At 39.1% G+C, this 12,250-nt stretch overlaps 1 protein-coding gene across 7 annotated transcripts in view; it reads left to right on the top strand.

Moving 5' to 3' along the window:
- Positions 1-12,250, top strand: part of NAV3 (neuron navigator 3) — a 608,990-nt gene that overhangs the window by 430,919 nt on the left and 165,821 nt on the right. For all 7 annotated transcript variants that reach the window (XM_040233842.1, XM_040233840.1, XM_040233838.1 and 4 more), the window contains 2 exons: positions 7,935-8,043; positions 8,707-9,090. In XM_040233842.1, the coding sequence (XP_040089776.1) occupies positions 7,935-8,043; positions 8,707-9,090 (493 nt within the window). The remainder of the gene's footprint in view (positions 1-7,934; positions 8,044-8,706; positions 9,091-12,250) is intronic.

Raw genomic sequence — 12,250 nt, 5'->3', positions numbered from 1 at the left:
GAGAAGTAGTTGTAAAGTCTACATGGAGAAAGTGAATAGCAAGCACCTGCCCTGGGCATTATTGGCTCAGAATCTAGATAGCCAGAATTAAGTGTTCACGATTTAAAACTCCAAATGTGCTTTTTACTTAGTCATCAGTAGGGCCTATTTGTTCAACTTCTCTCAAGGTGATCTCACCACAGATTTGGGATGAAGAATGATGGAGCTCGTGGGTCAGTTTTTTTGTGTAGTCAACTTTCTCCTGCTGCCTCCCTGGTGTCTGAATAGATGGCTTTGTTTGTGCCTCAGTGACAAGCATCATGCACTCTAGTTACACTTCTAGAAATGCAGAGGTCTCTTCTGACAGCTTGACTCTCTTTTTAAAAAGTGTTGGACAAAAATATTTCTGAGTGTGTACACTGTAACTCTTCAAATCACTATGTAGATGAGTGTGAACTATTCTGATGCTTTACAAACTAGGCCTTTTTGATGACATGATTGTTAGGAGTAACTTCTGATATAATCTTTAATTAACTAGGTATGAATAAGTCTGAAGTAACTCTTTAGTTCGCCACCTGCCTGAATAGGTAAACTATATGAAAGTGAAGTGAAATACTTTAAATCCAGTGCTCTACTGTACCATATTTATATCATAGGGTGCCTTCTTCAAAAACTCTTAAGTATTTAACCATTGACCACATCCTCTTTTATATCAGTGTGTTTATTTCCACAAAGGCCTTATAATCACAAGAATTAAACCAGACCAGTGATCTCTTTGTTTCTGATTCATTCAGCTGATGCCAAATATAGGTTTGCTTTTGTTCTCTTTGTAGACCTTCCTGTTACAAGAAGTTTTATGAGATTTTCTGGAATCTCAGTGAATCAGCTTTAGAAGAAGCAAGCTTAGAGAGACAGCAGAGGCAAATATCGCTCCATTTTGCATGTCAGTTTAGCTTTAAAAGAAGAATGTTTCTACAGTTGAAGGAATGGTGATTTCTGAATCTGAATATCCTAGGTGATGAGACACTGAAGATTTATTTCTTCACCATTGTGTGATTTCTGTGATGAAAGCTTCTCATAAAAACAAACAAACAAACAGAACTGCATCCAGTACAAAGGCAAGAGAGGCAGTCTTAACCTTTAAGACTCCTTTTTCTTCTCTTGATCCTCTGAAACGGCAGAATCAAGTCACGTTTGTCTTTTGCCTTGAAAATGGTAGCATTTATCTTGTTCTGAGTACCTCTTATATAAGTATTCTCAAAGATACGACCAGAGTGAAGTCTTCTGACAGCGTGTGTTGGTTGTTCTGTTAAATTATAGCAGGCTGTGGGTGGGTGTGTAAATGACACATGCCTTTTTGTGCATAAATAACTTGGAGCATTACTGTCAGAGGGTCAGCTCTCCGTAAGTGTCTGTGTAGTCCTTGGTTTTTAAACAGAGTATCTGCTCATTGTATTTATGGGATTGTTCTCCGTAAGGCTTTTTCTCCCGCAACACATGCCAGTCTTCAAAAATGCAGATGAGAAAGTAAGAGGAAGAGTTTATTCAAACAGCTCTGATATGAATAATCATATCAGGATAATGAAGCATTGCAAAGCAATTCCCTAAATAATGATGCATTTTAAGTTGGTAAATATATCCGAGCCCATAGCACACAGGAATTTCAGGATTTCTGCCAGGTGCTTAAGTGGGTTCTGCTTCTGACTCAAAATGGCCTCTTCCAAGTTAGTTTTTAGGCAGAGTTCCCTGAGTTCAATTCTTTATTCTTATATATTCTAATAAATCAGACAGACTAGGGTTTGTGTTATAGCTATATAGGAGAATATTGAAAAGGTAACTAGTAAAACTGCTAGTTATGTTTTGCTATTTTTGCCCCCCAAAGTGTCTGGTTTACCCTGATGAGTTGAAAAATTTTGTATCCAACTCCCTGTTGGGGGTAATCCACAAAACTACGGTAATTTCTACAAATAAATCAGTCAGCTAAACTCTAAAAAATAAAGTTTGTAATATGGGTACTGTAGAAGATATAATTCTCTGTGAATAAGGTTATTAAGAGTTTACTCATTGGAAAAGACTCTGATGCTGGGAGGGATTGGGGGCAGAAGGAGAAGGGGACAAAGAGGATGAGATGGCTGGATGGCATCACCGACTCAATGCACGTGAGTTTGGGTGAACTCTGGGAGTTGGTGATGGACAGGGAGGCCTGGCATGCTGCGGTTCATGGGGTCGCAAAGAGTCAGACATGACTGAGCGACTAAACTGAACTGAACTGAAGGTTCATTCATATATAATTTGTTTTCCTCCTAAAAGATAACAAGACTGGCAGTGTTAATTACAATGCATGTAATTAAAGCCTGAAAAATAAGAGGAAGACCACACAGTTTAAATGGTCTGTCTACCATTAAGTAAAAATTCAGAAGCACCAAATTGAGCCTGTTATTCTGTGTCCTGCTCAGAGAAGAGATGTTACAAGCCAAGAGAAAACACTTCACACTAATGTTGAAAACTCAAAGTGAATTTCAGAATATGGCCTTCTGGAAAATGTGTGTATAAGCCTTTACTACTTTGTCTGGTACTTAGGAGGCTTCCTTCAGGAATAATAGCTAGATTTAAGGTTATAAAAGTGAAACGGGATACATTTTTGAGACTAAACACCTTTCTCACTAAATACATTTTCTTCTAACTTTTGTTACTAAATATTTCATATTATTTGTGCTTTTATATTTGACCTTTTAGGTTGACATTCTCTCCCTACCACCATTTCTCTAGACATCAGTTGGATACAAATTTACAGGCTGTTTCAAGCTTGTGTCATCCTTAGGGGGGTTGCTGCTAAGTTGCTTCAGTCATGTCCGACTCTGTGCGACCCCACAGACGGCAGCCCACCAGGCTCCCCCGTCCCTGGGACTCTCCAGGCAAGAACACTGGAGTGGGTTGCCGTTTCCTTCTCCAATGCATGAAAGTGAAAAGTGAAAGGGAAGTCACTCAGTCGTGTCTGACTCTTCACGACCCCATGGACTGCAGCCCACCAGGCTCCTCCGCCCATGGGATTTTCCAGGCAAGAGTACTGGAGTGGGCGGCCACTGCCTTCTCCAAGTACATTTAACTTTATCTTGCCTTTTGTGGGTCACTGAGAACATTTACTGAAATAAATTTTGATTTGGTTATTATCTTTCCTGACATGAATGAGGCAGTGATTATGTTCTGCTCAGTAAGTGCTAGGAGGAAAATGTCCATTTGTCTGATGGTTATGAGTGGTGCAGTGACATGAGTGGATATCATGAGGAGAAAAACCAGAGGCGGGCGAGAGGTGATGGTTCTGAAACATGAGGGAAGCTGTGTAAACAAGCAATGGATTCATTGGGAAGAATCCAAGCACTTAAGATGTCTATTGGATTGGAAGAAGGAAACTTAAAATGTGATAAAGATGTTTTAAAAAAAATGCTGACTGAAAATGGAATGTCTGAAAATACAGTGTTCTTAAAGTTTATGTAAAAAATGTTGAAATTAATTCAAATATCAGTATTATTAACATTAAGAAATTGGCAGGTAGGTGATTGAAATGCAGTTTGATTGCAATGTGAAAGTTCTTCCTGAGGGAAAGGGCTTGGTGACAGGGTACATATAAAGGTATATTTTGGGAAACTTGTACAAGGGCAATATTGTTCTTTCTTTACTCACTCCAGTAAAAGTCATCTCAGCACTTTCTTCTTTAAGACTCTTCATCTTTTACTGTCACTTAGAATCACCGGCTTCTCTACTGTGTGACGTGTTTGATATACCACCACATCAGTATTAACTTTAGTGTGTCTTCAGATTGGTCTTATCCTCCACTATTACTTTTTTTCTGCCACTTTTAGTAAACCCCTTCTTTACCTCTGCCTTTCCTTTGACTGTAGTGATATTTTTTTCTGTTGTTGTTCAGTCACTCAGTCTTGCTGACTCTTTGCTACCCCATGGTCTGCAGCACACCAGGCTTCCCTGTCCTCCACTATCTCCCAAAGTTTGCTCAAACTCATGTACATTGAGTCATAATGCTGTTTAACCATCTCATCCCCTGAGGCCCTCTTCTCCTTTTGCCTTCAGTCTTTCCCAGCATCAGGGTCTCCTCTAATGAGCTGGCTCTTCGCATCAGGTGGCCAAAGTATTGGAACTTTAGCATCAGTCCTTCCAATGAATAGTCAGGATTATTTCCTTTAGGATTGACTGGTTTGATCTCCTTGTAGTCCAAGGGACTCTCAAGAGTCTTCTCCAACACTCTTGTAAAACACAGTTCTAAAGCATCAGTTCTTCGGTGCTCAGCCTTCTTTATGGTCCAACTCTCACATCCATACATGATTACTGGAAAAAACCATAGCTTTGACTAGACGGACCTTTTTTTGGCAAAAAGTAATGCCTCTGCTTTTTAATACACTGTCTAGGTTTGTCATAACTTTTCTTCCAAGGAGCAAGTGTCTTTTAATTTCATGGCTGTTCAGTTCAGTTCGGTTCAGTCGCTCAGTCATGTCCGACTCTTTGCGACCCCATGAATCGCAGCACGCCAGGCCTCTCTGTCCATCACCAACTCCCAGAGTTCACTCAGACTCGCGTCCATCGAGTCAGTGATGCCATCCAGCCATCTCATCCTCTGTTCTCGCTTCTTCTCCTGTCCCCAATCCCTCCCAGCATCAAAGTCTTTTCCAATGAGTCAACTCTTCGCATGAGGTGGCCAAAGTACTGGAGTTTCAGCTTTAGCATCTGTCCTTCCAAAGAAATCCCAGGGTTGATCTCCTTCAGAATGGACTGGTTAGATCTCCTTGCAGTCCAAGGGACCCTCAGGAGTCTTCTCCAACACCACAGTTCAAAAGCATCAATTCTTCAGTGCTCAGCCTTCTTCACAGTCAAACTCTCACATCCATACATGACTACTGGAAAAACCATAGCCTTGACTAGACGGACCTTAGTTGGCAAAGTAATGTCTCTGCTTTTGAATATGCTATCTAGGTTGCTCATAACTTTTCTTCCAAGGAGTAAGCGTCTTTTAATTTCATGGCTGCAATCACCATCTGCAGTGATTTTGGAGCTCCCATAAATAAAGTCTGACACTGTTTCCACTGTTTCCCCATCTATTTCCCATGAAGTGATGGGACCAGATGCCATGATCTTCATTTTCTGAATGTTGAGTTTTAAGCCAACTTTTTCACTCTCCTCTTTTACTTTCATCAAGAGGCTTTTTAGCTCCTCTTCACTTTCTGCCATAAGGGTGGTGTCATCTGCATATCTGAGGTTTTTGATATTTCTCCCAGCAATCTTGATTCCAGCTTGTGTTTCTTCCAGTCCAGCATTTCTCATGATGTACTCTGCATGTAAGTTAAATAAGCAGGGTGACAATATACAGTCTTGACGTACTCCTTTTCCTATTTGGAACCAGTCTGTTGTTCCATGTCCGTAGTCACTCTTTAAGATTTTTCTTACAAAGCCTTCCTTTTCCTTCAGGGTTCTGCCAGATTATTTGGAAATAAGAGATAGACTTCTTTATAACCATTTCTCTAATATGCTGTTTGTATTTATGAAGAGGAGAATAGGAAGAATTTCTGGAGAAGGTATAATTAGATTCTTAAGGGCTAAGTTAAATACAGTTCTGATATTTAAACATATATTAATTTACTAGGTTAGAAATCACATGGATTAGGATTGGAAAAGTTTATGCCATGTGCATGAGGATACAATGGGTGACTTTTTTATTTCTTTTTTTATTGAAGTAGAGTTGGTTTACAATGTGTTCTTTTCAGGTGTACAACAAGTGATTCAGATATATATTTTTTCAGATATAAATATACATATAGTATGCATGCTCACATAGTTTTTTCAGATTCTTTTCTCATATAGGTTATTAGTAAATATTGAGTGAAGTTCCCTGTGCTATACAGTAGGTCCTTGTTTAATTTATATATATATAGTAGTGAGTATATGTTACTCCCAAATTCCTAATTTATCCCCTCTAACCTTTCCCATTTGGTAACCATTAGTTTGCTTTCTATGTCAGCTTCTGTTTTTTAAATAAGTTATTTGTATCATTCCTTTTAGATTCCACGTATAAGTGGTATCATATGATATATGTCTCTGTATGATTTACTTCACATAGTATAATTTCTAAGTTCATGCATGTTGTTGCAAATGGCATTATTTCATTCTTTTTATGACTGAGTAACATTCCTGTGTGTGTGTGTGTATGTGTGTGTGTGTGTGTATGTGTGTACACATGCATGCATCTTCCATATAGTTAATTAGGGAGGTTTTTCAATATTTTCTAAATTTAAAATAATAATACAGTTATTAATCATATTTCAACAATTCAAATAGTTGGTAAATTAAAAGGAAGAGATTTGCAGACTGGCAGAAGAGTGGTAGTTGCTTTGACAACCACCCAGGATGAAGAAAAACGAACAAGGTAGTAATGTTTGGCTGAACAGGGAATTATCAGTTGTCTTTTTGAGGGGCACCATGGTAAAGTAGTGTAAAGTTGTTCTGTTGTTTCAGAGTTATTGGGATCCCTGGGTGGAAGTTAAATGGAGACAAATTATTACTCATCCTCAGAGTTGTTTTTATAATTAGATCTAATTAGTCTAATATTGGAAAGAATCAGCTCTTACTGTAGAAGAGGAAGTCTTTCTAATCTTAGAGGTTTCAGATAGAAACATATGGCCACCTGGCTAGTGAGACAAAGATTTGTTTCTTCATTGGCTGAGAGGTAAGGCCAGAGAATCTCTGAAGTCCCCACCAACAGTAAGTTTCTATTATAGATGTTAAATGCTATATAGATGTTCAATGGGTACAATTTTTCTGTATTTAAAAAAAATATGGCATAAATATTGTGGAAGAAAAGCGAACAGGTTGACTACCTATATTCTTAAAGCAGATTGTAGATATTTGGCTTGTTTATGTCACAGTCTTTATTCTGGAATTTAATACATACCGTTTTCTACCTTCACTTTTCCTTCTTGTTTTTTTCTTTTCCCTCCTTCCCTTTTGCATCTCCTCACTGCCATCCCCTCCTTTGTCTTCTTCTTCCTCCCTCTCCGCTCTATACCTTCTGTCTCCTTCATTCATTCATTCCCCTTCCTCTCACCTTTTTTTTCTTTAATTCTTTCTTTCTTTTTATTTAAAATTCCTGATCATTGGACATACTTCTGAGCTAAATTGAACAAAATGGAGACTATGATTTCTCTCCTCCCTTTTCATGTTCTTCTTATTTCCAGATTCACCAGCTTGAAATGGTTACTGGCCTGGACTTTATTGCATGGCCATAAACAAACTGGCTTAATGCCCCCTCTGCCCCCGAATGATATGTTGAGGTTGTAAAAGGCCAGCATATGTCACCCTGGCAGAGCTGTTTATTTTACGGGTAGACTTGTTCCTGGATTAGATGCCTAGGACTTTGTTTGAACTCTTGGTATCACATGTGCATGGTCTAGTTCCCTGTAGAAAGTGGAGGTATAATTACAAATCCAGTCCTGAATCTTTGTTCATTAGTCTGTTGAAGGACTTGAAAAGATATTGCTTCTATGAGAAAAGGCCTTCATCTTATTTCCCTAAATCCAAACGTATACTTGCTACATAAGGTTATCTCAGCTACTCTGGGCACACTGAAACCGTCGATTATGGAAATGATTAGGATCCAAATAGTTGCAGATTTTTAAATTAAGCTCAGAAGCGTGAAGCTGGTGACTCTCATTTTGCAACAATTAAACTCATAAACCTAAGAAATATTACTACATTATCACCACTTGAAATTATTACTTTTACCATTATATTTGTTTCTATTCCCATTTTGTTTGTAGAACAAAAATTATAATTTTAGATGATACAGTTATTTGGAATTTTCTACCTATTATTTTAGTTTTGATGAAAGGAATGCATATATAGATATACACAATAAATGACATGAATAACAAATTATTGTGTTACTTTTCTAGGTGAAGACCCTGAAACAAGGAGAATGAGAACAGTTAAAAACATAGCAGATTTGAGGCAGAATTTAGAAGAAACGATGTCTAGTCTTCGTGGGACCCAGATAAGCCACAGGTCTTCTTCAGTTCTGCCTGTTTGGGGGCCAATAAAGAAAAAATTACAGCAAGCACTTAACTTCTTATAATGATAAAGAAGGGATTTAGTTTCCCTTTACTCTTTTCTCACTTAAATTTTATGTGACAATCAACTGGTGACTTCTCAGCACCTATCCAGTGATGTTTTTTGCTCCTAACCATCTCTTCCTATAATTTCCCATTCAGACTGAATTAGCTACTGAACTACCACCATCACTGCTAAATGGATTTTCAGGCCTGCCTTAAATAACACTGGCAGATGTTGTAATTAAAATGCATCTGAGGAGGGATGTTAGAGAGTCTTTCAAATTAATTGTCATTAACTTCCAGAAAAGTTCCAGGAAGGCTACAGTGAGTTAAATTGAGGGTTAGTTGAGAATATGAAACATTGTTTTACCTAAAATGTAATGATGGCCTTTCTTGGAAAGCACAAAAGAAAAAGCTGTGGTAAATGTGCCTTCCTACATTTTGATACCTACGGAGGTGTTTAGAAATCTCAAAATGAATGTATAATTTGACTTCCGTGAAAGTGGACATCGCTCCAAGAAATGACTCTCAGCTACAAGCCTCCCATGCTCATGCACTCTGGGTCCGTGGCCCCAGGTGAACTACTGTCTAGTGACTTCTCTATTTTATTTGACAGCACCCTGGAGACAACATTTGACAGCACTGTAACAACGGAAGTGAACGGCAGGACCATACCCAGCTTGACAGGTCGACCCACCCCCATGACCTGGAGGTTGGGCCAGGCATGCCCTCGACTTCAAGCTGGAGATGCTCCGTCCCTGGGTGCCGGCTACCCTCGCAGCGGTACTGGGAGATTCATCCACACAGATCCCTCAAGGTTCATGTACACTACGCCTCTCCGTCGAGCTGCTGTCTCTCGACTGGGAAACATGTCACAGATTGACATGAGTGAGAAAGCAAGCAGTGACCTGGACATGTCTGCTGAAGTCGACGTTGGTGGATATATGAGCGATGGTGATATCCTCGGGAAAAGTCTCAGAACTGATGACATCAATAGTGGGTAAGTGGCCCTGGGCCCTGGGCTCCAACAGAACTGTGTAAAGAGAGTGGTCTGCTGAGATGCATTAGCTATGGAAAGGGAATTTGTTGTTGTATAGTCGCTAAGTCCTATCTGACTCTTGCGACTCCATGGACTGTAACTCACCAGGCTCCTCTGTCCATGAGATTTCCCAGGCAAGAATACTGGAGTGGGTTGACATTCCCTTCTCCAGAGGATCTTTCTGACCCAGGGACTGAAACTGTGTCTCCTGCATTGGCAGGCAGATTCTCTACCACTGATCCACTTGGTAAGCCTCCAGGAAGGGAGTATATAAGGTTAGTTAATAAAGTTGTTAGAAAATGTGAGAAATCTAAGGTTATTTGGGGGTATTTCAGCCTTCTTTTCTGATCACTCATGAACAGTAAGATATCCAAAATGTCTCTAAAATCTTTTCATTATAATCCATTAACTTTACATGAGTTTGGGTGAACTCTGGGAGTTGGTGATGGACAGGGAGGCCTGGTGCGCTGCAATTCATGGGGCCGTAAAGAGTCGGACATGACTGAGCGACTGAACTGAACTGATTGTTAATTCAGAGAAACACATGTGCTGAATGTTTTTCAGAGTGATTTTCACATGTCTCTTAAATCACAGATTTTGTAGTGAAGGACATGGGAAGGAGACAGGAGGAGTTTTGCTGAGCTGCTTGACTTGGGGGTGGGGCTTGTCAAAGCTGCCTGTAACTGCTCTGAAGAACACATATTTTCTAGCATTCTTAATTATGCACCTCTGATCTAACTTTTACATTTGAAAGTTTCCATCTGTTTATTCTCTTTTTTGTTGGCATCTTAGCCTGTTTTCCTTCTGTTTCCTATTACATTATGAAAAAAAAATTTCTGATATAAAAGTCTCAAAAAGTATTTTGGCAATTTGGAATATTTAGTTCAATCTTAGGGTGATCCCCAGTGGCAGAAATATAATAGTCTATTAAAACTATTTATATTAATGACTGTAGTTGCCACTTGGAAAACTTATTACCTACTTCACTCTTGTTAAGTTCTTTAAGGACGTTGTCATTTAACCAACCCTCCACTAACAACCCTTATGAGGTGTGTATTTTTAAACCTGTTTGACAGATAAGGAAACTGATCACAGTTGGCCCCAACTGTATTAAAGCTAAGGAAAGACTAAAATGGCATTGGAACTCAGATACATCTGACTTCAAAACCCAGGCTCTGTAACACAAGGAAAAACTTTCCAATTAACTTTATATTTTTCATGTGAGGCTGGGTTTTGACCTATTCTTTGTCCTTATGCTTCTGAGAGGACTAGTCTCAGAAGACATTCTTTTTACAAGTAACCTTTCCTGACTTCATTCATGAAAAACTTGTTTGAATGGGGACAAGACCTTAAAAAGTACAAAAGAGTTTTTGATCAGACTCATAGCTCTGCTTTGATATCCTGACACCCACCAGTGCACTCCTGGTGGCCACCTTCTTTGAGCTTCTAAGGAGCTAGAATTAGGGAGACAGGTTATTGTTAATTAGGGTGGGAGGTAGTTGAGTTGCCACTTGAGTCATAGTGTCTAAATTAAATCTCCTTCTAACATGTGCTGTCTGTGATCTCCTTGAGAGCTTAATTTATCCAAATTCCTCTCTGTAATAAAGACAAAATTGCAGAATCTTCATTAAACTGTTAGGAATGAAGAAAAACCCACAAACTGTCCTTAACACAAAGTCTTTCACAATGTAAGTGTTCAGTAAATTATCATTGTCATCACAATTAGATTTTATCAGTAAAATTATTAACCTGATGATTAATAACCTAATAATCATAGGGTATGATCTCATATAGGAGATAGTTGAAATTGTTAAGAGGTATGAAGAAAGCATCCTGGGAAAATAATAGAGAAGAGAGATCATGAGATGAATTATGTATGTACCTATTAGAAAAATTTGCTGAGTTCTTCCTATGTGTAAAGCAACATTCTAGGCACTGTGTGTTCAGTGGTGAACATACAGACACAGGACCAGCCCATGTGTTATTCTTTTTTTCTTTTTTTTATTTTTTATTTTACTTTACAATTCTGTATTGGTTTTGCCATACATTGACATGCATCCACCATGGGTGTACATGCGTTCCCAAAAGATTTTTTATATTTTTATGTGTTCATTTATTCAATAAATGAATAGTAATATATGTACATGTATATGTAAGTGTGTGTATATACATTCTTAAATAAGTGGCTTTTGAAGGCATTTTTTTTTTTAAAAACTGAATTCTGCTTCTAGTAATATATTTTACCAGCATACCCATACTCAGGAGCTATATTAGGTAACTAACTTCTGTAGCAGAGAAATTTCAACATCTCAGCAACTGAACACAAAGAAGTTAATTTCTCCTTCACATAAAACCCTTCCTGGCATGTCTGGTCATCAGTCGGGAAAGGTGTATATAAGACACAGTCTTTCAGAGACTAGGATGATAGATAACATGGCTATTACCCAGGCAGACAGCCAGTGTCACCCTGGGGGTTGATTTCAATAAGGAGATGACAGATAGAGAACCGAGGTGTAAGAATATTTCATATGCACGAGGCCTGGAAGTGGGGGTATGACTTCTGTGCACATTCCCTCATGCAGAACTGAGGTGGCTGCATCTAATAGTCAGTGCAGCCAGGGACCATTGTTCAGCTGTGTGCCCAGAAGGAAGAGGAAGCTGGTTGGATAAGAGCTGACTAGTCTCTGCACAACTCTCTAATGAGAAATTTTAAAAATACCGTTATATCCCTTTTCCTTCTTGCTTGTTTCCTGACTCACTGGAAACCTGTTTCTCATTTCTGTTCTCCGGTTTTGTTCACTATTGGTCTTTCAAAGGAGGTCTTGAACAGTCCCACAAATGAGTCTGTATAAGTACATATTCATGGTCTGCATGTGTTGTGTTGACCACCCAAGTCACCCATATTCAGTGACTAAAGTAAAAGATGAGGGAAAAAACAAAACTAAGTACAAACACCCCGAAGCTTGTTTGAAAGCTCCTTCTGATGATCTTGATGTGCTTGGCCTTATGCACGCTCTCTTTCTCGTGGTGAGGTGCAGACATGGGAAAGTGGCGAGTGGCTCAGAGTCCTGACCTCAAGTGGAGGGTGGCGAGCGTGGCAGAGGCAGGGCCGCTGGCCCTG

This window comes from Oryx dammah, unplaced genomic scaffold, assembly GCF_014754425.2.
Source record: "Oryx dammah isolate SB20612 unplaced genomic scaffold, SCBI_Odam_1.1 HiC_scaffold_29, whole genome shotgun sequence".
NCBI lineage: Eukaryota > Metazoa > Chordata > Mammalia > Artiodactyla > Bovidae > Oryx > Oryx dammah.
Note: the sequence above shows the minus strand (reverse complement) of the source record. Positions and strands in the feature narration are given on the sequence as shown.